At 44.3% G+C, this 27,963-nt stretch overlaps 1 protein-coding gene across 1 annotated transcript in view; it reads right to left on the reverse strand.

Moving 5' to 3' along the window:
* The window catches only part of STARD13 (StAR related lipid transfer domain containing 13), a 162,881-nt gene that overhangs the window by 51,475 nt on the left and 83,443 nt on the right, over positions 1–27,963 (reverse strand). The window contains exons 2-3 of the mRNA XM_084843010.1: positions 7,180–7,251; positions 4,741–4,822 (exon numbers count right to left, since the gene is read on the reverse strand). Of these exons, the coding sequence (XP_084699136.1) occupies positions 4,741–4,822; positions 7,180–7,251 (154 nt within the window). The remainder of the gene's footprint in view (positions 1–4,740; positions 4,823–7,179; positions 7,252–27,963) is intronic.

A 27,963-nucleotide genomic window follows, 5' to 3' on the forward strand; every position in this document is an offset into this window, starting at 1 on the left:
AGAGAGCCAAGTGTCATAAGAACACAACAAGAACCATGCTGCACCAGTCCAGTGTGATACCATTGATGGGGTCCATAGGAAACAGATTATTCGATTCAGACCTCTGCAGACAATGGGCTTTATCCAACCATGCCATTCTGCAAACTCAAATAGTTCTGGCCTCTCTAGTCTAGCCTTCTGATCACACGGGGGGGAACCAGATGCCCATGGGAAGACCACAAGTAGGACAGGAGTGCAATAGCATGCTCCCACTCATGTATTCCAGCAACTGGTATTCAGAGGCATACTACCTCAGATACTGAAGGTACTACATAGCCATGATGACCAGTAGCCTTCGACAACCTTCATCCTCCATGAATTTTTCTAATCTCCCTTTAAAGCTGTCCATGTTGGTGCCCATAACTATATTGTGTGGTAGCAAATTCTATAGTTTAACTATGGGGTGTGTGAAGAAGTACTTCCTTTTGCCCTAAATCTCCCACCATTTAGATTTTGGGATGACCTAGCCTAGCTTCTTTAATATTGTGAGAAATGCCTTTTCTCCCAATCCACTTTCTCCATACCATGCATAATTTTATATACTCTAGCATGTCCCCCCTTTACTTGCCTTTTTTCTAATCTAAGGAACCCCACTCCCCACCTCAAAGTCCCTTTTCTGCACCTTTTCTAGCTCTACAGTATCCTTTGTGAGGTGACAGAACTGTACACAGTATTCCAAGTGTGGCTGCACTCCAAATTTTTATAACGGCATTATATTTGCAGTTTCATTTTTAACATGTTGTTAAAATGTTAAAGCCAGTGTGGTGTAGTGGCAACAGTGTTGGACTAGGAGCTGGAAGATCCGGGTTCTAGTCCCCACTCGGCCATGGAAGCTCACTGGGTGACTTTGGGCCAGTCACAGACTCTCAGCCCAACCCACCTGACAGGGTTGTTGTTGTGAGGATAAAATGGAGAGGAGAAGGATAATGTAAGCCGCCTTGGGTTCCTTGCAAGAGGAAAAAAGGCGGGGTATAAATGCAACAAATAAATAAATAATAATAAATAAATGTTTCCTACTGATCCCCAACATGGAATTTGCCTTTTTTCACAACCTCCACACACTGGGTCGATGTTTTCATCAAGCTATCCACTACAACCCCAAGATCCCTTTCCTGGTCAGTCACTTCCAGCTCAGACCCCATCAGCATATATGTCAGGTTTAAGGGCTAGAATACTTAAGTGTCTAGCATACTTTGTCTACTCTGTAAAATGCTACATAACATGTACTAAACGTAATAATATTGTAGAGCAAAACCTCTTAAAACTGGGTTGCTTTCTGGGTGGTCTTTTGCTCTGTTTCCCTGTTTTTACACCTTAGAATTGTCAGAATTCTAACTCCCTATGACTCCAGTCTGCAGCTGTTATTAAGCAGTTGCAAAGGAATCCAGCCAAGGACATGCTGAGGTCAGAGGCAGTAAGTGCAGCGATATGTCTGAGGTAAGCAGCAGCAATAGAGTGGGCTTCCTACATCAGTGCAGTTCTACAACCATTAAGTTTCCAGCCATTCCATCCTGGTTTCTGGGGAGGTCTCTTGGCCATTTGACTTCTGCCATGGTTCAGTTACCAAAAAGGGTACAAAAATGCACCCCCTTGATAGGAATGATTCACACAACCCTGAAAGATCTTGGCCATGTGTTGACCTGACCTTAATTTAGCCCCAATCAAAAATAAAAAATAAAAAATCCCTGCTGCTCCTAGATGTCATCAAATGTTGGTGGCGGCAGCATGAAAACAATTGGCGGTTTGCCACTGCATTTCAGTAGCAAATTGCGACGAAAAAAGAGAGGAGGGAAAAAGCTATATAATCTCCATCAACTAGGTGTGTCCACTTGATCAACTATTCATCTCTTACTTGAGCTACTGACGGGCTGGATTGGGCAACATGCAGTCCTTAAGTATGGCCCACGAAACTGAATTTGCTGCTGTGACAAAACAGTCAACGGGTTGCTGCTGAATTTTGGTGGCAAACTGCAACAGTGGCCTAAAAAGGCCAAATGTAGCTTCAAAGTGCTGGTTTAAAGCTAAATTCAGCCTTTTTAGGCCAGCGATGCAGTTTGCTGCTGAAAATCAGTGGCAAACCACCAACTGTTTTCATAGTGATGCTGCTGAAGTTTGACAGCAGGTGTGGCCACTGGGTTTTTTTGGTGTGTGTGTGAAATTGGCCCCCAGAACCCCCAAAGTTGCCCACCTCTGTGGTAGAGGGTATTCATTTGCCTGCAACTGTGCCTCTCTGGCTGGGGAAGGCAAGCAATGATGTAGGTTCCTGCCTGAGGGACAGATCTCTTTAAAATGGAGGTCTGGCCTGCATGATCTTTTAAAGTATATCACAGCGATTCTACATAAAGGAGATAAATCCCACACAACAGACAGTATTTGTATTTGGAGGTAAGAGACCCAGGTTAAAATTCCTGTCCATTCATGGAGCTCATCTGATACCAAAACTATCCATGAGTTAGAAGTAGGGATGTACGAAACTGACTTACCTTTGCAGATTATGTTGATGGTGGGGGGGGAGGCGTTCCGTCCCTCCCCTCGGAATCCTGGCCGGGGGGGGGGGGTGCTCTGTTCCTCCCCCCGGAATCCTCGAACAGCCGGCTGTGCTTCGCGGCAGCTCCGCGGAGCAGCCGGCCAGGCCCAGCCAGGCCAGGCCAGAGCCGTCCGCAGCTGGATTTCTGGCCGTGGAGGGCTCTGGGTAAGTTAAAAAAAAAAAATGTCCCTCTCGGCGGCGGGTCCCGGCGGGAGTTCGGCGGCGGTTCGTCGGGGGCGGCAGCCGGTCTTCTGACCGGCTGCCACCACCGCCATTACAAAATAAAGTAAAAAAAAACAAAAACACCCGTGATAGGCTACGTAACGATTTACGTAGCCTATCACGGGTAGATTTCCAGTCAGCCGTGATAGGCTACGTAAATCGTTACGTAGCCTATCACGGGTGTTTTGTTTTTTTTTTACTTTATTTTGTAATGGCGGTGGTGGCAGCCGGTCGGAAGACCGGCTGCCGCCCCCGCCGAACCGCCGCCGAACTCCCGCCGGGACCCGCCGCCGAGAGGGACATTTGAGGGAGGTAAGTCCCATCCTGGGGGGGGGCAGGGGGGCGGAGAATTTCACCAACAATTTCGGGGGGCCGAATGCGTTGGCATTCGGCCTCCCCGAGATTCCTGGAGAAATTCTCCACCATCCCTAGCCGCCGCCATTTGCATACACTTTTTTTTTTTAAAAAACCCACCCCACCATGATAGGCTACATAAAGATTTACGTAGCCTACCACATCTTTTTTTTCTTTTTTTTAAAACCTAGCCATGATAGGCTACATAAATCTTTACGTAGCCAATCACGTTCTTTTTTACACAAGCCTGGAAATGGTGGCGACGGCAGCCCGTCGGAAGACCGGCTGCCGAAGCCGCCGCCGGAGCCACCGCCGCCGCCCGGAAGATCCGCCCCAGGTGAGTCTCGTCCCAGGGGGGATCCGCGGGGGGGCGGCAGGCTGTTCTGCCACGGAGCTTGGGGGGCAGAATGCACTGGCATTCGGCCTCACCGAGATCTGTGGCGGAATTCTCTGACATCCCTAGCACATGGGAGAGGGCCTTCTCTTTGCCATCGGAGGTCCGCCATGCTCCATCTTTGCAGGCTTTCAAGGACACCTTGGAAACATATTATTTTACAGTGGTCTTCTCTTGATATGATGGCCGTTGTTGCTGTTACTGTCGTTGTTGTTGCTGCTGGTTATATTGTTGTTTATGTTTTATCGCTTGCGATATTTTAACTGTTTTCTGTATTTTATTGCTGTAAGCTGCCTTGGGAGGGCTTTTGCCCTGAAAGGCAACCAAGAACTGTTTTAAATAAATAGATGAAATAAACATTAGTTGAGGCTTGGGGTTGAAGTGCTATAATTTGGTGGGGAGAAAGGGCATGATTTTCAGCAGAGAAGTGGTGGTTATGAAGGGGTCCTTAAACTCTTCGACTGACTACTGCTTTCCCCCCTGCAATTCCTGCTCCACAGCTGAGCTCCCCCATAATGCCGTAAACATGCATTTGGAACCCTGGATGGAGGAAAAAGGGGTTGAGGAAAAAGGATTGCTAGTAAAAGGTGATGGGTGAAGGAACAATTAAACACCCTCTGTCTTGCAGCTGTTTAGCAATACTGACCTGTAATTCTGGCCTCAGGGCCTAACTACACATGTCATTAACAACAAGATGTTTAAAAAAATTAAGTATCAGGTGTATTGGGACAATTGCTATCAAGATGGCAGCATGTGGGGAGGGGAAGACTTCCCTTCCCAGCTGCAATCAGTCTCCAAGAAATCTGCCCCTCTGTGGCAACTGGTATTAGGAAAAAAGCTCTGATTGGCACCGATGGGATTCCCCCCCCCCCCAATGCTAGTTGTGCATACAGAGGAGGTGGGATTTCATGGCGATTGTGGCTGGGGAGGGAAGGTCTAAACCTCCCCTCCCCATGTGCTGTGATTGTGATAACAATTTGGGGTAGGGGCGCTGAGCCTGGTTTTAATTAAAAAAACACATACAGAGTGATTGCTAACTATGCTGGTAGCTTCACAAGTAATTTTAGTTGCATCATCTACTCCTTTCACAGGGAAGGAGGGATACTTAATAAAATTAGGTAAAATGAATAAAGTTCTCTGTATGTTGTGCAATACTAAAAAAAAATAAATTAGAATAATAGCGTAAAAAAGAGAAACACTTTACCTACAAAGAGGTTCTACAAGATCCTTGTCAAGAAAATCATGATCTCTCTTTACAGCAGCAATGTCAATAGGAAACTGGGAACCTACAAGAAAAGGAGCACTTGTTGTTACTGAAGTGGTTGAACACTTACTTGCTTCCGAGAGGGACTGAATGTACTTTCAGACTAAAATGCAAACACAAGGGGAAACTAGAATTTCCCCACTAATATGATTTCTGATAATATGACTTCCTTTTGGAACTCAAATGGTTCGAACCAAAGTGATATTAACACGCCATATTCTAAATACCACAGGACATCAGAAGGCTCATTTGTCAGTCTAAGAATCATGAAATATATTCTGATCAGAACTGCAAACGAGTTGCTATTCCAACAAGGAGCCTGACCATCCAGTCCCTCACTCCACCATGATACTTTTTAATGCTTTATTGTTGTCTTTACACAAGACACAGGTAAATTGCACAACCATGTTATATCAAACGCTTGCTTATTAAAGTTATACAGAATAACTTGAGAGTGTAAGTTATTTATTCACCGTTATTTATTTGTTGAAATATACCCTGCTCTCCTCCCTTTAGGAAGGGACCCAAAGCAGCTAACAATACAAACATAACAATACCATTCTGCATGCTACCCTACATTTTAAACTGTCTAGAAATACAGGAAGTGCTCCCTTTTCTCAAAACTGTGGGATCCTAAGGGGCCTTCACAGTAGAGTGTTATGAATGCAAAACTGCAGCATGTGACTTGAGGCCAAACTAGACCAGATGCCCTTCATACAATTAGCAATTGCATGAGTGATGTTTAAAATGTAAATAGCAGGCACCTCTCCCAATACAGATTGGGATCCTGGCATGGCGAGGTAAGGAGCTTTAACCCTTTGTATGTCACGGCCGTCCTGATCCAGATCATGCTCCATGCACCTGTTGTTTTCATTGGAAGAAAAGCTTTAATCAGTGCAAATGGGAGCGTTCCTTCCAATACAAAGAGGAGGTATCCCCCCCACCATCCAGACCGGGAAAGCCCTCTACTCCCCATGCCAGGGTCCCAATCCAGGTTGCCTTCCCTTGCCTATTTACTTTTTAAAAAGCCATTCATGCAATTGCTAATTGCATGAACAGCTTCTTATCTAGTTTGGCCTTCATTTATTGAGGATACAGGTGTCTTTCTTCACTTGTTCAGATATTTCATTTCTCCAGCATTCAAAACCCAATGTGTTATTACTGGGAAAATCCCAGGCCTCTCCTACACTCCCTGTCCTACTGTGTGAATTTCAGTAGTGAATAATCTGTGGAATATGAGTGCACATATGTAATGGACGTCAACTCGATAGTATAGTAATCAGGATATATGTTGACTCATATGGGAAAAAGCAGTCCTTCAAATATTCTGGTCACCAACTTGAGAATAGCAATGAGTGACGCAGCTCTCCTTCTCCCCCTAGCTGTGTCATTTGTCTGTGTTTTAAAAGAAGTTTAATAAAAAAGAAAATCTTTAGCTGCAGAAAGCACCCTTCATGGTACAGGTACCACATTGTTCTTTAAATAAACCCAACAAAAATGAACAGCTGAACACAAGCAAGGCTGCCCCACCTTCCCACAGCAATGCAAGACAATATCAAGAACTTTATCCTGCCCCCCAATTATTTATTTTTTAATTGAAATGCTTATATCTCACCTTTCAGTCCCTGATGGGGACCCCAAGGTGGCTCACAACATTGGTTAACATCCATATACATTCCATTATATAGTAGAGACTAAACAACTAAATGAACAAACATGAGCTTAAAAACTGGAGGTCAGATATTAAAACCACAGAATGTGGGAAAACCTAAACCAACATAAAGGTGTGGTGGAACATATAGGGATGGGCAGCATGCCAAAATCCTCATGTGGACAGGACTAATTGGGCTTCCCAGCTTAGGGAGATCCCCTTAGGCTGCTACAACTTAAAGAACTGGTCCAATGTCCTGGCCACGTGGACTTCCAATCCAAAGCAGGACGTCTGATGACTCATGTGGGACAAAGTTGACCTTCAAATATCCTGCCCACAATTTATTTATTTATTTATTCATTTCATTTCTATACCGCCCAATAGCCGAAGCTCTCTGGGTGGTTCACAAAAATTAAAACCAAGGAGCACACAATAAAACAATATAAATTACATAAAACATTAAAACCACAGTATAACAATACAACACAAATGCTTATATATAGGGATGTATGAGAAATTAGTTTCAGTTCATTTTTTTAACAGGATTTTACCCAGTTTGCACCTTCCAAATGGAACATGGACTTGGATGCAATCTGTGGCTGCAGTCCGAACATTTCTGAGCTTGCAATGTGATTGGCGGAGCAAAAAAAATGCATTTAACAGCATGTGTACATTTGAAAAATGTGTATAAAAAAGGTGGAGTGGCTACTGTACTATTTCAAAAATACCTTCATACTCTTGTGCATACTGTGGAAATCCAGCAGCTCGCAACCAGTCACAGGCCCCCTTTGCTTCAATTTCTAAAACGTAAGAAAAAGTAGAATGTATTAATGTTGAATTTTATGCCTTTCATGTTTTTTTTGTCAACTGTGAAACAAAAATGTATCCCACAGTGCAGCAGCATTTTATCTGCATGCATTCATACACAATTCAATCCTATTTTTAAAAAGTCAGACCGACTTGTTTTGTAATTCCCTTTTTGTAACTGTTTACTTCTCTGAATATTGACTCACATCAATAATATTTTAACCATTTCAGTATCACAGAAGGAAAACCCACCTTGTTTGCTGAAATTAGGCAACTTCCCAATAATAATCAGAAAAGCGCAGGGCCATTTTGGCTCTGTTTTGATCAGTAGCCACACTTTCATGGAGTCTCTTCTCAGGTCATTTAATATCATCTGATTCAACTTTGCTTAAGGAGATGACATTCTTCTCCCCACCCCCCTCAATTAGTGAGTGCTAGACATGTACAACAATTTGGCAAACATGTCCTGTTTGCAACCCCAAATGTAAACGCGAGCAGGAGCGTAATTCTCAGGAAATGTTTGCAATTTCCTGAGCTTGTGTTCACATTCAAAAGTGCACATTTGCGCAAGTGAGCAGTTCAAACATATGTGCATTCCCCCACAAATCCCACATTTTCATGCTTTAGCTTATGGGGGGAAAGTGAGCATTTGGTGTGTAAGCTTGGAAAAGTGCATTTTCCGTGTTTGAAAATGCACACCTTTCTTTTTCTGTACACACGAAGTGCCTGGGACAAGAAATCTATTCCTTTTTGCCAATAAAAGAATGCTTAATTTTTTATTTATGTATTAGTTTTCTATACCGCCCAATAGCCAAAGCTCTCTGTATTGTCACAGCCAATGCAACACATTGGGTAAAACATTTCTAACAAAGTTGGTTCAGGGAAGGAGATTTAAGTTCCCATACAAAGTTTTCTTTTTGAAAACAAATAAGAGCCTGGGACAATCAGTATCCCAAGAACTCTTACTGATTTTTGCCATTGGATCACTTTTTTATTTTCAAATAAAAACAGATTCAGGAAAGCAGACTTAGGTGTTCTTTTTCTGAGACAATACATATAGCTTTGTTTGGGGACATTTTACTACCCCGAGACACACTGGAGTTCGGCTTGGCGTAACAAAATGTTCCCCATGTAAATTTCTTAACTCCATGGCTTATATTTTCATTATATATCCCCCCCACACAAAAATGTGTTACAACTCATAACACAGGCTTAGAGACCAAATTATTTGTTAACGCTTTTACATCGCCCAACGTCTGTATCCACAGCAGACTATACTTTATGTTCCATGTTTTGTCAAGTAAGTGCACCTATAAAGCATTCCTGTGATGTAGGGACAAATCTAACTTCTTCCCACTTTCGATGAGATATGTCCAGAAATCTACACATTGTCCAGCATACCTATGTGTGGTTCACAAATAGACGTGGGTATAAATATTTCCCACATCAGCATCTGCTAGAGAGCAACATTTGCATGACACCTAGTACAGTGGCAGGCAGTTTCAGTATAAGTAATAAATGAATTCCTATGGGATATGAAAACTTTTGTCTAATTTAGCCCAGATTTAACTTTTTTTTACTACTAATATCCTCTCAAGTCTGCTCCTAATCAGTACAATATAAGTGACTGTACTAGCAGGGTGTGCGTGCGAATGGGGTTATTCTAACTCATAACTCGGGATCAGTGGATGAAGCAGTTGTGAGTGGGCCCCATCCCTGCACTGATGAAGGATCCACACTTGATTAAAGATCCCCAGGGGCTGGTGCTAACTCCAGGTCTTGGAGAGCCATTGGGCAAAACATCCTCAATGGGCCCCTCTCCCTCCGTGAGTCTATCTTCTTACCAGCATTGTTGTCTGCTGCTGCTCCTCTTTTTCAGCACTGCTACCTCCTGCTTGGTTGCCAGGCAGAGAGCCAATGAGCATGCAGGCAGTAGTCATAGAATCATAGAATAGTAGGGTTGGAAGGGGTCTACAAGGCCATCGAGTCCAACCCCCTGCTCAGTGCAGGAATCCAAGTCAGAGCATCCCTGACAGATGGCTGTCCAGCCTCGTCTTGAACGCCTCCAGTGTGGGAGAGCCCACCACCTCCCTAGGTAATTGGTTCCATTGTCGTATTGCTCTAACAGTCAGGAAGTTTTTCCTGATGTTCAGCGGGAATCTGGCTTCCTGTCACTTGAGCCCATTATTCTGTGTCCTGCACTCTGGAATGATCAAGAAGAGATCCTGGCCTTCTTCTCTGTGACAACCTTTCAAGTACTTGAAGAGCGCTATCATATTTTCCCTCAGTCTTGTCTTCTCAAGGCTAAACATGCCCAGTTCTTTCAGTCTCTCTTCATAGGGCTTTGTTTCCAGTCCTCTGATCATCTTTGTTGCCCTCCTCTGAACCCTCTCCAGTTTGTCTGCATCCTTCTTAAAGTGTGGTGCCCAGAACTGGACACAGTACTCCAGATGAGGCCTAACCAGTGCTGAGTAGAGGGGAACTAGTACTTCCTGGGATTTGGAAGCTATGCTTCTATAAATGCAGCCCAAAAGAGCATTGGCCTTTTTTGCAGCCACATCACATTGTTGGTCAGCTTGTGATCGACAACAATTCCAAGATCTTTCTCGCTTGTAGTGTTGTTGAGCCAAGTATTCCCCATCTTGTAACTGTGCATTTGGTTTCTTTTTCCTAGGTGCAGAACTTGGCATTTGTCCCTATTAAATGTCATTCTGTTGTTTTCTGCCCAGCGCTCCAGTCTATCAAGATCACTTTGAATTTTGTTTCTGTCTTCCAAAGTATTAGCTGTCCCGCCCAATTTTGTGTCATCTGCAAATTTGATCAGCATTCCCTGCACCTCCTCCTCCAAATCATTAATAAAAATTTTGAAGAGCACTGGGCCCAGGACTGAGCCCTGCGGTACCCCACCTGTTACCTCTCCCCAGTTTGAGAAGGTCCCATTGATAAGCACTCTTTGAGTCCGATTCTGTAGCCAACTGTGGATCCACCGGATCATTGTTTCATCTAGCCCACTTTGAGCTAGTTTGCTCATCAGGATATCATGGGGCACTTTGTCGAAAGCTTTGCTGAAGTCGAGGTATATGATGTCTACAGCATTCCCACGGTCTACAAGGGAGGTTACTTGATCAAAAACGAGATCAGATTTGTCTGGCAGGACTTGTTTTCGACAAATCCATGTTAGCTTCGAGTAATCACGGCATTGTTTTCAAGGTGCTTACAGATGGATTGCTTTATCATCTGCTCCAGAATTTTCCCTGGGATTGATGTCAGACTGACTGGTCTGTAGTTCCCAGGTTCCTCCTTTTTACCCTTTTTGAAGATAGGGACAACATTAGCCCTCCTCCAGTCATCTGGCACTTCACCCATCCTCCATGATTTCTCAAAGAGAATAGACAGCGGTTCTGAGAGTTCTTCTGCCAGTTCCTTTATGACTCTAGGATGCAGTTCATCTGGCCCTGGAGATTTGAATTCATTCAAAGTAATTAGGTTTTCCTTGACCATATGCCTATTGATCTCAAGCTGCAATCCTGCCCCTTCAGCCTGCACTTCGCTTTTGCCAGGGGGGTCACAGACCCTCTCTTGGGATAAGACTGAGCCAAAGTAGGAATTGAGCACCTCTGCTTTTTCTTTGTCATCTGTTATTGTTTTGCCATCCTTATTTAATAGCTGAACCACCATTTCCTTCCTCTGCCTTTTACTGTGCACGTAGCTGAAGAAAGCCTTTTTGTTTTTTTAGCATCCCTCGCTAACCTCAGCTCGTTCTCAGCTTTAGCCTTCCTGACACCATCCCTGCAATTCTGTGCTACCTGCCTGTACTCTTCCTTTGTTACTTGGCCTTCTTTCCACTTCCTATATGTGTCCTTTTTTGTTTTCAGGTCATCCCTAAGCTTTTTGTGAAGCCACATTGGCTTCTTCTGTTTTCTTCCACCTTTTCTTCTTGTTGGAATTTTTTGTGATTGTGCCTTGAGAATTTCCTTTTTTAAAAGCTCCCACCCATCTTGGACTCCTTTTCTCGTTAGCGTTGCTTGCCATAGGACCTTACTGATCATTGTTCTGAGTTTATTAAAGTCAGCTTTCCTAAAATCCAGGGTACGCGTTTGACTACACTCAGCTTTTGCTTCCCTCAGAACCAAGAACTCAAGTGCAACATTGTCGCTTTCCCCCAGAGTTCCTGTAACTGCCACTTTATCCACTAAGTCATCTCTGTTGGTTAGGATCAAGTCAAGGATAGCCGATCCTCTAGTTCCTTCCTCTACTTTCTGTAGGAGGAAGTTATCCGCCACACAAGTCAGGAATTTCCTGGAGGGGCCATGTTTTGTATGTTTTGGTGTCTACTGCTCTTCCTTCACACCACCATTCTTGTCTGGGCCAGAGAGCGAGAGGTGGGTGAACAAGCAGGTTGCAATGGTGAAGAGGGGGAGCAGATTGTCAGTGGGCCCTTGGCTGGAGTATGGGCCCTCGGCAGGCACCCAACCATGCCGACCCTTGATGCTGGCCCTGCCAGAAGCTGTCACGCTACTGGGGAAGAACGTTTTGAAGCAGGGAGAGAAGAGAGGGGCAGGAGCTCTGTCAGTGGTGCTGCGCATGTCATCTTACAGTGGGGTCAATTCTGTCTCCCTAGAACCAATGCAATGTTGCTCTTACAAAGGGAGGCAGGAGAGGCAAATGTGATTGAATGGAGCAGCTATGCCCCATTTATCTTGCTATATGATTAGGCTTTCACTGTCGAAGAAACAATGCTTGCTTGTTCCAAAGTAGATATGGTGCGGGGTAGTATAAGGCATTGAATTCCATAGATAACTCATTATAAGTTCATTGGAATGTCTCCACAAGCAACCCAGAAATGATGCACAGGTATCTTAACAACCCCCCCACCCAGATGATAATTTTTAGTGCCATGTTTTTTGGAATCAGATACAAACTTCTCAACGGTTAAATTTAAATTTGTATCCAAGTTTAGTACATTGTATTATGTGTGCTGTATTGAATCTTGGTAATGAGATTTTCAAATACAGAACACATTAAAATGATTTCACATCCTGCTATGCAATTAGTACTGAAGCTAAAACAATGATTAGATGAAATAAAAATTCCACAGCGACGTTTCTATTTGTTCTTAGATGCTTTGCGAAATGTAATGGTGCAAGTAAGAGTTCTATAAAAGTAGCAATTTGGTTTCATAATAGCGGACAGAAACCTCTTTTTTGTGATTCAAGAGTAGCCTTTCCCTATGAGGAAAGGTTTCAAGAACTCAGATTGTTTAGCTGAGAAAAAAGGCGAGTAAGGGGGGACATGATAGAGGTGTACAAAATTATGCATGGTGTAGAGAAGTGGATATGGAGACATTTTTCTCCCTCTCTCATAATACTAGAACCCAGGGTCATCCCACGAAGCTGATTGGCGGGAGATTCAGGACAGATAAAAGGACGGACTTCTTCACACAGCACATAGTCAAACTATGAAATTCACTACCACAAGACGTAGTGATGGCCACCAATTTGGATGGCTTTAAAAAGGATTGGACAAATTCACGGAGGGTAAGGCTATTGATAGCTACTAGTCCTGATGGCTATATGCTACCTTCAGTATCAGAGGCAGTAGGCCTATGTAGCAGTTGCTGGGGGACAGGGGTGAGAGGGTGCTGTTGCACTCATGCCCCACTTGTGGGTTGCCTGTGGTCAGCTGGTTGGCCACTGCGTGAACAGAATGTTGGATTAGATGGACCCTTGGTCTGATCCAGCATGGCTATTTTTATCATAGAATAGTCATAAAATAGTAGGGTTGGAAGGGGCCTACAAGGCCATCGAGTCCAACCCCCAATGTTCTATCCCAGTCCTCTATTATAGCTGTCTAGGGATGTCAGAGAATTTCGCCACGAATCTCGGGAAATTCACAAAATCGGTGGCGAAATGGTCTGCCCCCCTGCCCCCCCTGGTACGGGACTTACCTTGGGCGAATCTCCGTGGTGGCGGCGGCTCCGGCGGTGGTTCGGCAGGTGTTCGGCGGCGGCGGCTGCGGTGGCCGGTCTTCCGACCGGCTGCCGCTGCCGCCATTTCCAAGTTTTTTTAAAAAAAACACGTGATAGGCTACGTAAGGATTTACGTAGCCTATCATGGCTAGATTTTTAAAAAATACTGTGATAGGCTAAGTAAATGTTTACATAGCCTATCACGGCTGAGTTAAAAAAAACCCCAAAACCGCGCATACGCAAATGGCGGCGCCCATGGGCGCCACCATTTGCGTTCCTTATTTTGGCACGTCTAGTCTACATAAACATTTACGTAGACTACGGCGAAAATAAGGGGAACACAAATAGCGTAGCGTCTACGCTATTTGCGTTCCCCTTATTTTCGCCATAGCCTACGTAAATGTTTACGTAGACTAGACGTGCCAAAATAAGGAACGCAAATGGCGGCGCCCATGGGCGCCACCATTTGCATACGCGTGTTTGTTTGTTTTTTAACTCAGCCGTGATAGGCTACGTAAACATTTACGTAGCCTATCACGGCTGACTGCAGGGACGCAAACGGCGGCGGCTACGGCCACCGCCATTTGCAGACCCAGCCGGCCAGGATTCGCGGCGGGAGGGACGGGGTGCCTCCCCCCCCGGCCAGAATTTCGGGGGGGAGGGACGGGGCGCCTCCCCCCCAGCCAGAATTTTGGGGGGGAGGGACGGGACGACTCCCCTCTGGCCAGAATTTCAGGGGGAGGGACGAAGCGCCTCCCCCCCACCGCGAATCAAATTTCGTAAAAGGTAAGTGACATTCGTACATCCCTAGGAGTAACTGTATACCAAGCACTCATAAAGAGTTCTGGAGAATATTCACATAATCATTTGCCTCTTTAGAAGTGCATTGTGAATGGAAACAAGAACTGTGTGCACATTTGGGGGCAGAGGAAAAGTGTTACAGCCGAAGTAATTCCCTTGTACTCTCCCTCCCTTAGAAGGAGAAAAGAGGTATTGGCCTAAAAAATCTGCTTAGGCAGAAGAGGACACGATATACTTGTCGTCTCTAACCTGGTGCTCTCCAGATGTGTTCAACAACTCCTACCATCCCCATGAAGCACAATCATTAGCTGGGGATAATGAGAGCTGTAGTCCAACATATCTGGAAGGCACCAGGCTGAGGAAGGCTGCAAAAGGCAACCCATTCCCACCCCTTCTACCTCAGGGCTAAACCACATGCTATATTACATTCATAGGATGCAGCTGATCCATGCCCTTATTTACTTCTGTGCAAGTGTGCAGGGCTGTGATCTAGACTGGAACCACAATATGTGGGTAGGAAAAATTTAAAAATTCCCACCCAGCCACTTTTTTCTTTAAATTCTCCACCCCCACCCAGAGGCTAAAAAAAAGAGAGAAAAACCTCAATTGGCACCAACAGAGGCTAAAAAAGAAAAAGAAAGAACCTCCATTGGCACCAATGGAGGTTTTTTCCCTTTTCTTAGCCTATGCACACAGGGGTGGGGGATGGGGGAAGCAGCTGGGTAGAAAGGTTTAAACCTCCCCTAGCTCCATGCAGTGGTCTTGATCCAGATCAGGGCCTCACTTTCAAGACCTTGATATTTGCTAACCCAAGATATCTGAATAAACACTCTCTAGCCCAACAATGCAAACATTGTTAACATTTTAACCCCCCCCCCCCACAAAACTTTGGATTTTTGAGTCTCAAGCACTCAAATCAAATGAAGGCCTCCCAGCTGAGAAAAGCTACTCTTCTAATCAAGCCTCAATCATTCCTCTTAAAAGCATCCTTAGGTTTAAATTGGTTCCCTTGGATACAACCTGACTATGCATACTTCACAACTAAGACTGGAGTTCCAGGGCTACTGATTTATGAGCCACACCATTAAGGGCAAATATACATATTCCTGTTCTGGGTGCTGTTTTAATAATGCAAAAACAAAATGACATCATGTCCAATAAGTGTACAGGTTACAAAGAACTCTTCAGCGGACATAAAAGAAATGCACTCATATATATTGCAGTTAAGTTTGGCTTCCTTTGCCTTCACGGTATGAGTTTCCCATCTTAGACCACACGTTTTCAATCTCTCCCCAAAGAATTCAGAATACTTCTGAAATTATATGATCAAATTTATTGGAAACAAGAGGGATCTTCATGGCACAGTGTTGACTTTGTACAGCATTATCAATTATTAAAGATATAATTATTCTCATCCTTTGTGCTAATTAAATCTACAAAATAAATCACCAGCCTCCGTTTAACTAGATATGAGAAATAACTCTGCCATGTGTATTGAAGAATTGCACATTCAACATCTCGTTTCATAACTAGATCATTTGCAAGATATATAGAATTTATTTTATTTATTTATGTATTTATTTTATTTCATTTCTATACCGCCCAATAGCCGAAGCTCTCTGGGCGGTTCACAAAAACTAAATATAATAAAGAATAAATATAGTAATCCACCGAGTACACCTGATGACCTGTTATCATTGACCACAGCACAACTATGACTGAAATCTTGATGGAAATAAGACGTTTGAGAATGTAGCCTTTTCCAAGCACTCTATGGACCAATCTAGCTTGTGCCACCTTCCCACTTTGACCAACCAGCCTGAATAGCCCATTGCTTAAACAAGAATGGTAATCTTGAACAAAAGCGTTGAAAGCAGTAGGCTGGAAGAGGCCCAGCTAATTGCCAGGGTGAATTTGAGAGATGCATGCCCTCTTGAATCCCTCCAGAGATGGCTCCTTTACATGACATGATGTGTGCCTTATGACCAGCAAAACTGTGGCCAGTTCTTCTACCCAGTAAGCCACTATGCACATAGAGTTTGATTAAATAGATACAGACAATAGAATCATAGAATCATAGGGGTGGAAGGGGCCTACAAGACCATCGAGTCCAACCCCCTGCTCAGTGCAGGAAGCCCGATTCCCAGGTGGTCTCCCATCCAAGTACTAACCAGGGCTGACCCTGCTTAGCTTCCGAGATCAGACAAGATCAGGCACATCCAGCCCTTTCATGGTGGTAGTATTGGACATTTCACCTGAGACTGCAGCTTGGCCCAATGGTGCTGCAGGATATTTTTCTTATTATGTCTCCTAATATATTAGTGCAGCAGTTTAGGATCAGGTTACCTGGAGGACTGTGTTCACCCATAAAAACCTGCCTGGACTTTAAGACTGGCAGTAGGGGCCTGGCTCATAGGCCCATCATTAAGATCAGTTAGGTCAGCCAGAACTCCCTCCTGAAGGAGGTACATTTGGATCCCTCCCTGTTTGCTTTTAGGCTGGCTTTAAATATCCTTTGATTTTAATCCACTTTTTATTGAAATGATGAGTTGGATTTCTCCTCATCCTCAGTGGATCCTGGCTCCTTGTCCACAGAGGAGGCACCAGAGTTCAGGAAGAAGATTCGGTCATGGAAATGCATCATGAGGCTTCCATCTCCCCAGGAACCAATTCCATGGAAAGATCCAGGGGTTGGCTCCCCTGCATCCAGAAAAAGTTGTCTTGGCATCTGAGGACTCTGGCCCTGAAGTTACTCACATGCCACAGCCACTCTCATGTTGCTGCTGCTTGAAGCTGCTAAAAGAGGCCAAACCTTTTAAGAGACAATACCTCAGTCAGTGTAGAGAGCCAACCAGCCTAAATGCGATCAAACTCCTATTTAAGGTTCAGTCTTGATCTGCTCTGTGGTGGATACATACAGACAACACCATCTGGCCTCCAGCCCCACTTGGAGCTTTCTGTGGAGCTGATTTCTTCTTTTCTTGCTTCCTTGAGAAATCTGACCGCTGCTAAAGACCTGACCCATAGCAGAACCCTGCAACCCAGGCTACAACACAGAGTATCACCAGAACCCACAGCCTGGAACAGTACAGCTGCTTAAATAAGAGATCCCAAATCAGGATTGGTTCAGTTCCAAAAGCATTAGTGTGCTAACAGAGTGATCCAAAGTGGAGTTAGTGAGGAACAGATTGCATTCCAAGCCATGTCTACTCATGTCATCCAGAGCAGAAGGGGTGGATGGATTTTTTTTTTTTTTTTGCATTCTTTGTTGACACATCTCCAGGCTGGCATAATGTATGGGCCCAACTTGGGGTAACAGAAGGCTTTGGATCCAATAGATCCAAAGACAGCTCATCCTCACCCATGAACAACTGGAGGTAGAATACTATCCACCCAGGTGTAGCAGGGCCATACCCATACCCCATTTGTGGTGCTCCTCTCTGCAAGTGGAGGCTGGAAGAGAAGCATCAATGTGCTAGTCCTAACCCCTCCAGCCATCAACATCAGGGGACTAGGACCGCACTCTCAATTATTTTCTCTGTGAATATAATACATCATGATTTCACTGTAATTATCACCATTACCTTATATCAACAGTGTTAACATTTCATAAAGCCCAAGGACTTTCTTTTTGGTGGAGAATTTTCTTTTCAAAAAGCTAAGGTAACATAATGAGCACACAGGACTTTGACTGCTTTCTCCTTTTAGAAGCAGGATTACCACATCAAACATTTGCAGTTAGCATTTTTTTTGTTACAATATGCACAGGCAGCATCACTGCCAGAATGCCACCTCATCATTATGAGGGTAGAACACAAAATACCACTAATATTCAGATTAGACATGGAGGTAGCTACAGTATCGGAGCTAAGACATGTTCATCAGAGGAGATGTTCATTAAATTCCATGTTAGATGTCTGATACCTCCAAGTTAGTGGCTGCTGAATTGCTTCCTTTCAGAGAAATTCAAGGAAGCCAGAACATGCCGATCTTGATATTAATGATATTCATTTCTGTAACACATTCCACATGCAGTGTGCTATGCATTGAACAGATGGAGAACAGAGAGTATCTTGCCCTGAGCTAATCTGCGCAGCTCTTAACTAGATAAGGAAGAAAACCAGATCTTTCAGAACAGGGTCTGAGGCCACTATACTAACCACTAGAAGATAGTGGCTCTTGTTTCCGTTTATATATCTGTTTCCTTTCCTTTCACTTTTGTAAAGTCACATTTTGGTCCACAGTGGTAGGCTAACGGATGTGGGAGAAGAATGCAGACTACAGACCCATGGTGGCTAGGCTGTGGCTCTTAAGGCGCATGCAGCTTATGGGCACTTAAGCTTGCAGGCAGTTCAAGATAGCGAACAGAAATAGATATGAAAATAGAGGAGATTCACTTGCTCATCCACATCAGGTGTACCAGCTGACACTGCAAGGCTAGTTTTTGCAACTCTGGGGATGCACATATGAAAGGTCGCAACACTAATACATAAAGTGTTTTACACACAACCTATGAAACGGAAAGCTGCAACTTCCTTCTAGCTTCCCATAGCCTATGCTGCTATGACTCTCCCTTCATACCTTACAGTACATAACAGCACACAGGCCTTGCTCAGATGCACGCAGGGGAGGGTGTAACTACGGAGAGAGGAGGTTAGCGAAACCACAACGTGCACGCCTGTCACATGGCTGGGAACCATACTGTGCTGTGTGGTTCCCATAATCACCCCCTCCGTTGTTATTGTAACCATCGTCCTCCTGCCACTGCTGTGGCGATCGCAGCTGCTCTCACACCATGAAACGTGTGTGCTGGCTGCTCCATCCATTACAATGCAATGGCAAACATAAAGAATATGCGCACCAGCTTGAGTGTCGCTGGAAGTGTGGGATGCTCTAGGCTTCCGTCTCTATAGTCAAGGCCTAGAAACCACCAGGAGCCTGTTTTAACCAGTGGAGAGCCTGCCACATGTAAAGATAAGCCACCCTGGGGCCTCTTAACCCTGCTGCAGGGGGGTGGTTACCCAGGGTGGTTTTGGAACCATGGCTAGTGGCTTTTTATCCCCCCACCCATGACATGCTAAGCCCCTGTGGTTAGTGCAAATTCCCTAACCATCATGGCTTCCCATTACATGTGAACAGGGCCACACACTTCCCATTGCCACTGCTTCTCTATTCCTCCTGACTCAAAACTCTTGAATAGGTCCACTGTTCTATCTCCCATGCTTCCTTGTTTTCCATCTTATAAAGCTAGAAGGTTTATTTGTTGCACCACATTCAAGTCCCTGTTTCAGATGGAGCAACGAACCCTTGACTCTCAGGCAGGAGGGCTGGGATGTCTTGCAATAATCCAACCTGCATTTGCAGCTAGATGGCCGATTTCAGCTGTCTAGTCAGAGCAGCTCGGAGTGGGGAGGCTGGATGGTACATAGGAAGCGTCTTACTGGCGCTTCCACCGTCCCCTCTCCTCCCTGCCCCCCGGAATACCCCCCCTTTCCCCCAGTCTGTACTGCTCTTCTGAGTGCAGCACCAGGGATGAACCGCACCACCTGCGAGGTGGCAGGGGAGGGGGCAGGGAGGTGGTTCCCCAACCCCCCCAAATCCTATGGCCGTCTAACTGCTGTCTAGTGACCATATGATTGCACCCTTATTCAACTAGCTGTTTTAAAACATCTTAAAACACTTAATTTTGATGGTAACCGTGTTTTTATTTGCTGCTTTTTTATACCTTGTATTGCTGTTTCTTTTTATTTTGTTCTTTCTAATATAATTAACCCACACTGAAATCCTTGGCTATAATGTGGTCTAAAAACATTTTAAACAAATAAAACAGAATGGCCACTGGAACAAAAGAAATGGAGAAGGCTTATGTTTTATTTGTTCTGCTATTTTTATGATTCTGATTTGTTTTTACTGTGATTTCATGATTTTACTGTATTATACTGTTAAATTTTGTTTTTTAATGCCTTTTGTACACTGCCCTGATATCTGAATATGAATGAGAGGCTAAAAACCTTTTAATAAGCAAATAAATAAATACATGGTTAAAACTGAGTGCTGCAATGCCAAGTATTCGTCCAAGAACACATTACATGGGAGTAAAACTCTTTTTTGGCTTCATTATTTCTGTGATGAGAATCAGAGTGCTCTTTCATTCTGACACAACTCTAAAATATTAGACCATGAAAGAAAAATACAGTATATGAATGTTGACCAATAATTCTTTGCCAGTATAGCATTTATTAAAATAGGGGTGGGCAGAACGTAGATCTCCAGTTGTTTTGGATTTCACCACCCAGCATTCCTGACCATTAGCCATACTGGCTGGTGGGGCTTCTGGAAGTTGAAGTCTAAAACATCTGGAGATCTACTTCTTTACCCAACCCTGTATTAAAGATGTCTGCTCACAAAAATGCACAGGTTTGTAACCTGGCAGCTTGCTAGGATTAGAAGCATTTTATGCTAAAATACATTGAGAAACAACTTTGGGCACTAAATTTGCTCTATTACAAATATTTTAGCTTTAGTGGGTTCTGTGTTCAAATTAGACTTGTATACATAACTCCAGACCCACCAAGCTGAGTGCAGCCTACAAGCCATACATTATAGCTTGCCAGAAGCAGGGCAACCTGCCTGTCCAAGCTGTCACATATGGCTGATGGTATCCTGGTAACAGTGGTGCTGGGACAGAGTTCTAGGGGCCCAATCAGGATCAATTCCAAAAGCAAAAGCAATGTCAACATACAGTCCAAAGTCAAACGCAGGAAACTCCAAAGAAAGGCAGGAAATGATAAGACAAGTATCAAGGAGTTGGTACTCAGACATTGTACCAACATCTAGTGTTCGGAACTGAAGACTTTTAAGACTGAGCCTTCAGATCCCCACCCATAGCACAGCTGCAGGCCATTAGCACAACCTAATGAAAGGTTTACACATCAGCAGGGCCTTGCTCATGGTATTTCTTTTCTCACAAGGAGTCTCTATGCCTCAGGCCATGTCTTGTAGCTTGCTGAGCGAAACATCTGCTCCCTGGGGCTAGGTGGCTGCTTGACGTCTGCCTGTGAGTCTGAGAGAGGGCTATGTTGTGAGGGTTAGGGTCAACAGCCTAACATGGGCCCAGGATCCTCCTGGACTGCCTCCAGGTGCCCGGACACAGGCAACTCCTCTGTGATGCTTGGTTCCCAGACATCCTCCGAAGAGGAGTCCTCCAAGTTGGCATGACAGATGGGTTGCATTCATCTTGATGGGTCGCAAGTTATGCATCTCTGATTTAAATCAAGGCTTTAATGACAGATTTTCTGTGCAGAACTCTTTCTTGAAGGAAGAATAAAAGAAAAATGTGGGAGTATACATCAAATTTCCCAACATGTGGCCCCTTTCAAAAGACGTACTGGGAAAGGAGCATGATGACTCCAGTTAGGGTCAGCACCAAGGCTAGGTATGCTTGGGCACCCGCCGAGGGTTCATACCCCAGCAGGGGCCCACTGGAGCTGTTCCTCCTCGTCATCACTGCCACCTGCTTGTTCACCTGCTTGTTCCTCTGGACCAAGCAACAGAGGTGGTGAGAAGGAGCAAGGGTCAAGTAAGCAAGTGGTAGCAGTGATGAGAAAGAGGAGGAGGAACAGGCGCACCAAAAGCAATTGGTGACAACTGTGGTGAGAAGATAGACTCACTGAGGGAGGAGGCATACGGAGGAGGTCTTGCCCAAGGATCCTCAAAACCTGGAGCCAGCACTGACCCCAGTGAATTTGTCCAGAGCTACAATGCTAGGAAATAGAATATGGCTGGCAGAACCCGTTGAAGACATAAGGAATTCTGTGTGCAGCAGAGTGTGCGTGTAGGGATTAATGAGAGACTTGGAGGAGCTGACAGCGTGAGGCGCAGCCTCAGACCATTTGCCTGCACACAGTTGCTAATCTCCAGGAAATGATCTTTGGAAGTTTATTAAGGCTGTTATTAGAGGGGTAGAGGAAGTGGGAATGGGGGAATGTATAGACTACGGATATTACATTTTTCTCCGAAGCCCTAGAATCTAGCAGATGACTGTTTTGGTGAGTACAGGGAAGCTCTTCCTAGAAAAATCTTGCCTATACTTATTCAGCAGGATTCCTGGAACAATTTCTCAAACAAGATGTTGAAATTTGTCATAAACACTATCCAAATTAGGTGCTTGAGATTGATGCCAAGTTCAGCACTTCCTCTTCTTCAGTGCATGGTTATAACGGACAGCTGCATAAAATGAAATAAAATTGCCACTGACAACAACGGCTAGGCTCTTTCTTAGGTCAGGCAGTTGAAGACTGCAAACTTTGGTACACCCATCAGTCAAGTGTCAAAAAATGCACACAATATACAGACAAAAATAATTAATACATTTAGGGGCAAAATGATATCTGAATGACTTGATATATTTCAGAGTAAAATGAGAATATGCACTAAAGGGATCTACTGAGATCATTGTAGGGATTATTAACAGTGAGCGCAATTTTTTGTTTTGAAATATTCTCGTTAAAGGCAAAGGTGTTGATTTACAGCTGAGTTTATTATGGCTTAATTTTATGCCAGAATAAACATAGTGGTGAAACACTGCTGATCTGAGTAAGAGAACTAATGGATCCCGAATGGCTGTGTTCACACATAATCCTAGGCTATGGTTTCTGTTAACCATGATTTGCTGCTTTAGTCATGAATCATCTTGCTGATGAGCAAACCACATGTTATTCTTATTTCTAGTTTTTTTCCCCTCCTGCCCATTTTTCCAGTCTTCAGAGCAGTTTCATTTCTAGGTTGCTCTTGCTTGCTGCCTCTGTTTCAGGGTGGACAGCAGCATGAACAAGACACGGATAAGCCATGGTTCTGGGCTCAGACATCACGACAAGCTATGTTTTAAACAAACTAGACTTTGTAAGCCAGCAACAGACCATGGCTTCTATTTGTGGCTTGTAGCTAGTTAAGAAATGATGGTTTGTTTGCACGGATGGTTCAGACACAACAGGCCAGATTTCAACAAATCACATCATGGCGTAGTGTTATGTGTGAACCAGGCCACTGTGTTAAAAAATGAATAGCAAGCACCTAAAAAAAGAGAACAAAGATACTACTAATAGGTGTTGAGGAGGTCATCTGATGAAGTGCCCCATAAACAGAAGAGCCTGTTTGGAGAGACCATTGCATCTCCAAAGATACAGTTTGCCCCTCTGATTTCTTCAGTCACTCAAGAGGACACTGGAGAAGGAGCTGCTGCAACATCAGAATAGTTAGCAGAGGCAGCTGAGGGAAGGTGCTTCCAGATCCAATTCTCCTTTTTTTTTTTTGCTTCCAGCTCTGACTTTCCTTTACATTCACCCAAAATAAGCCACTGTGCCCTCTCCGACTCATCTCTGAAAGGTACGTGGTTAGTGTAAAAACAAAAACAAAACAAAAATGTAAACAGACAATAAGCACTGATCTAAGAACCAGACCTGGCCATATGGCAAGTTCAGTGTAACTTCTAGTGGGCTACGAATTACATGACTACTGCTGATTTTCAGCTATAATGCAACACGTGTAAGACGTCACTTCACTGTGGGCTTGTGAGAGACCGAGAGCCAAGCAGGGGTTTTAACCAACCTGCTGAGCTGCAACATACATACACGCTTTAGTGCTCAGTTTTAAGAGTTCTCATTTAGGCCATTTCAAAGTGTAAAAGATGACTCCAAGCACACATGATCACTGAGCTCAGAAGCAGCCTGAGCAGTCAAGTTTGGTATTCTTTACAAAGGGATCAAATAGAATGGATCGAAACAATGAGAAAAACAGAGGGAGAAAGAGAAGGAGAGACAGAGAGAGAAACTGACTCTTTGGCTTGCTGAGGATCATGCCTCCACATCTCCAGCTCTATGGGACAGTTGGAGCTCGTTAAAGCATGAATGATAATATGTATCAGAACTGGGTATTTACGTCTCTACCTGGTCTGATCTGGCTATGTACATTTATTTATTTAGTTTATATCCTGCCTTTTAACCAAAAAATGGTACTCAAGGCAGCTAATAATAAAGCAAACAATACATCTGGGTATGTACATCTTTACATGGCAACATCTGATCTCAACAGTGCAGCCCAGGAACAGAAAAACAGTCTGTTGGTTTTCTCCAAGGACTTGCAAGTATTTTAAAGTTGACTGCACCACAGATAGAAGGGGGCAGGGAAGAGCTAGGTTTTTGTTGTCATGGTGATAGACAAAAAATATACATAAATGTTAAGCTGTCTGTATTTCTGGCTGCCAAAATGAGATCTGCCCATTTAAAATGGAAGCAAGTAATACCAAGGAGGCTGATATATCTCAAACTAATCACAGGCTAAATGGATCTGACTGTGTGAATGAGCAAATTACAGCTTCACTGCACAAAGAACTTGCCATTTGGTCAGGGGAGTTCTTTGGTTGTGTGTATTTAGTACTAAATGGGATGCTTGCATTTTAAAACAAGTGAGGTGGCAAATCAACTACTATTAAAGTCTGGCACCATTTTTTTTTAAAAAATAGTGCTCTTGCCTGTACTCAAGTCAATAATTGCTGCTGCAATGAACATGTGTACTTTTCCAAGGCATGGATACTTATGTACCTTTTGACCTCTTTTTCTGTGAGCTTGTTTGATAAAATTATTTTCTCTCCCCTCCCTCCCATTAATTCTATAAATATCTGGTTAACAAACCAGTATATTTATCCTTATGGAAATTGCTACATTTTCTATGATTTGAGTTCTCTTTAGCAGTGCTTGCTTGTTGGAGGGTAACATTTTCTTCAGAATCAGGATTTGCTAAACCTCATTTCATGCCACTGAAGCACAGCCCGCTGTGGTCCTTAATGTATAGCTGGCAGAATCGTTCCAGAATAGAAAAAGTAAATCTCTATATAAATACTGGACAATCAGACTATTTTTTTTTGTAAATGTATTTCCTGCTTAAAGCAACCCAGAGTAGCCTACAACTAGAAAAAATATTATGGAACAATCAAACAACCAAATAGTCAATAAAACCCATCAGCAATAATAAACCATGGAGGGAGCGACCCTACCAGGATAGGCCTCTGAACTCGGAGGCGACTGCCTATCCAATGCAGGGCAGGAGAAGCGCAGAGGGGATTGTCCTCTCCCGCTTCAGCCGCCTTGCATTTGTGGCTAGACAGCCAATTTTGGCTGTCTAGCTGCAGGAAGTCAGAGCAGGGGAAGTGGTGGCCGGACGACACATTGGATGTGCCGTACTGGATTTCCAACTTCCCCACCCTGGCACATCCCCAGGAATGCCCCGTTTTTGCTGGTCCACGCTCCTCTTCCGAGCGCAGAGCTGTTCTGCACTGCCTTTGAGGCAGCACAGGAGGAGATGAAGGTTGGTTCCCAGGTAACCGACCTTGGGGCGTGGGCTTCGAGGTCAGTTCCTGGGAACTGACCTATCCTATGGCCATCTAGCTGCTGACTAGCGGCCATAGGATTGTGCCCTAAGTAAATCAAATATCTTAAAGACTGATTGAATAGTAGTCCCTAAAACAGCATTTTCTAAGAACATGTACTGCTATACTAAATTGGATCCCTTTGAGGATGAAGATCCATAGCAGAGGTGCCACTGTAAAAAAGGCCCTGATGTGAACCTTGGTTGTTCAGGTGACAAGGGCTCAGCAGTCAATAAAAGCACCACAGCTCTTCCTGCCATAGCTCTAACTTCACTTTATTCAAATAAGTGTGATGAGGATGCTTTAAGACAAGGGTAGGAAACATCTGCCCCAGATATTTGGCACCCACTGAAGTGCCCTATTCATCCTGCTTAAGAAAAACACCCCCAAACTAAACAGATTTTCTTACCAGCAGCTAGGATTGCACTAAAGCAAAGTGAGAGCCTCCAGCTACCCCATCTTCATTTCCCATGAATACCTCCAAGCCACACGTGGGGCTCAGAGAAGTTCTTAGGAAATGAAGTTGCCTGAAGTCAGATATAGGCCATGGTGTGTGTGTGTGTGTGTGTGTGTGTGTGTGTTTATGAGAGAAAGCCAGGGTGAGAGAAGAAGAGAGAGGGGAGAATGAGCTGACAGATGAGATGGGGAGAGAAAAAGAGTTTGTCTTCTATGAAATAGGTTTCTATTGGTGCTGAAAATGGTGGGTTTAAAGGAGTTGTTTAGTATATTACTACCTCTGCCTTGTACTTAGTCTTTTGGGCAGGTTACTTGTCCTTCGTGACTAGCCACACCTCCCATGGTAGCCATTTTGTGGTGGTGACCAGGATGGTTTATCAAATTGCCAAATGTGTCATGGGCCCAAGAAAGTTGCCTCCCCTGCTTTAACCATTCCCACTGGAAAGAAACTTTGTACATTCCAAGGTAAGCAAGAAGGCATGTGAAGCAGAATTCTAATGGCAAGGATGACTTTTAGTTGCTGAGGATGAAGAAGGGACGAGAGACACAGAGAAAGACATGAGAAGATAGAAGCTGGCTCTGGGTCATAAGAAAACTTTGGGAAAGACCTGGACTGTGGTGGGGCTTGGTGGATCAATGGGGATCAGGGGTGCAGTTAGGTAAGTTTAGACTCTGGACCTAACAGTCTTTCTGGGGTAAGGGGGCACTTTAGATGGTAATGTTTATTATGTCTCTTACTTCAGATGGTCTTATGCATGGGGTGGGGTCTTTAGATGGTAACAATGAGACTGGCTCTGATGTCAGTGGGGCTGTGAATTCACTCTGGGTCTCAGTCAGAAGTCTAAAGGAGCTTTCCAAGGTGCTGAATCCAAGGGTTTCAGCACCTTGGATAGCTCCTTTAGAGTTCTGACTGAAACCCAAAGTGACTTCAAAGCCCACTGACACTGGAGCCACCAGCCTCCACTGGATGGGTATGTGTATTACTTCACTTTGTTCAAAGTATGGTAAGACTGCCCTGTTGTGTTTGGGCTTCCCTGATTAGGGGCCCTTCTGTCATTTGCTGCATGGGGCCCTGGGCATCTGCCCTGATGGCACCACCTATGGGAGTAAGGCTCAAAGCAATGGCTGGGGAGAAAGCTCTCTACAATTCTGGGCCCATCTTGACAACACGCCAGTGTTTGCACTCTGGGGGGGGGGGCGGGCAGCAGGAGAGGGCCTCATCCCATTACCTTTTCAGACAGCCCTGTAGCAACTGTTTTTAGAGTGCTACATATGAACCATGCTTTGAGTACAATTGGGGTGAATCAGGGAGTGCGACGTATGGATTTTATTCGGGGCCCGCTAACTTTCCTCCTCACAATTTGAGCACTGTTACAGAGAGCAGACTAAAACAACAGTTGAGTGCAGACAATGGGAGGAATAGTGGTGAATGCTGACCCAAATGGCAATAAGGAACACAGAGGATGGAAGAAGAGGAGGCACTGTATAGTCCAGCACCTCAACAGTAATGATGCGATCTTAGGGTTGTATGAAATTTCATTTTTGCTCACGAAATGTGCAAGCACGCCCTGTTTGCAACTCTGAATGCAACTGAGCAAGTGTGCACCAAAAATGTTCATAAATTGCTGAACATGTGCTTGCATTCAATTTGCGCAACTTTCAACGTGTATAATTTGTGCAAATCTTCCCCACAGACCGAATTAGCCCCACTTTAGTCTTTGGAGGAAATTTGTGCAAATTTGGGGGAAAAATGCGTAAATTTCACATTTGATCACTGCTCCATTTGCACAATTTTCCTTTTCGAGAGAGCAAGCAGTGATTGCAAACAAGAACAGGCATCTGGTAGGGGACAAGTGGTAAGCCGACATTCAGGGAGCCCTGGCAAAGTTGAACATTGCTCGTTTGCCCATCCATAGTCACCTGCTAATTATTCAGCCCCAAGAGTGACTTTCCTGCGGAGAGGTTGTAGAAAAGAACTTCCCTTTAAAGGCTAGGAAGGTGTCTGATTCCATATTTGCTTCCATAAAACCCATAAAGGTTTGCATAAAAGCGAAGGCT

Source organism: Heloderma suspectum, chromosome 3, assembly GCF_057233095.1.
Source record: "Heloderma suspectum isolate Gila_16-S chromosome 3, 16-S_ref, whole genome shotgun sequence".
Classification (NCBI taxonomy): domain Eukaryota; kingdom Metazoa; phylum Chordata; class Lepidosauria; order Squamata; family Helodermatidae; genus Heloderma; species Heloderma suspectum.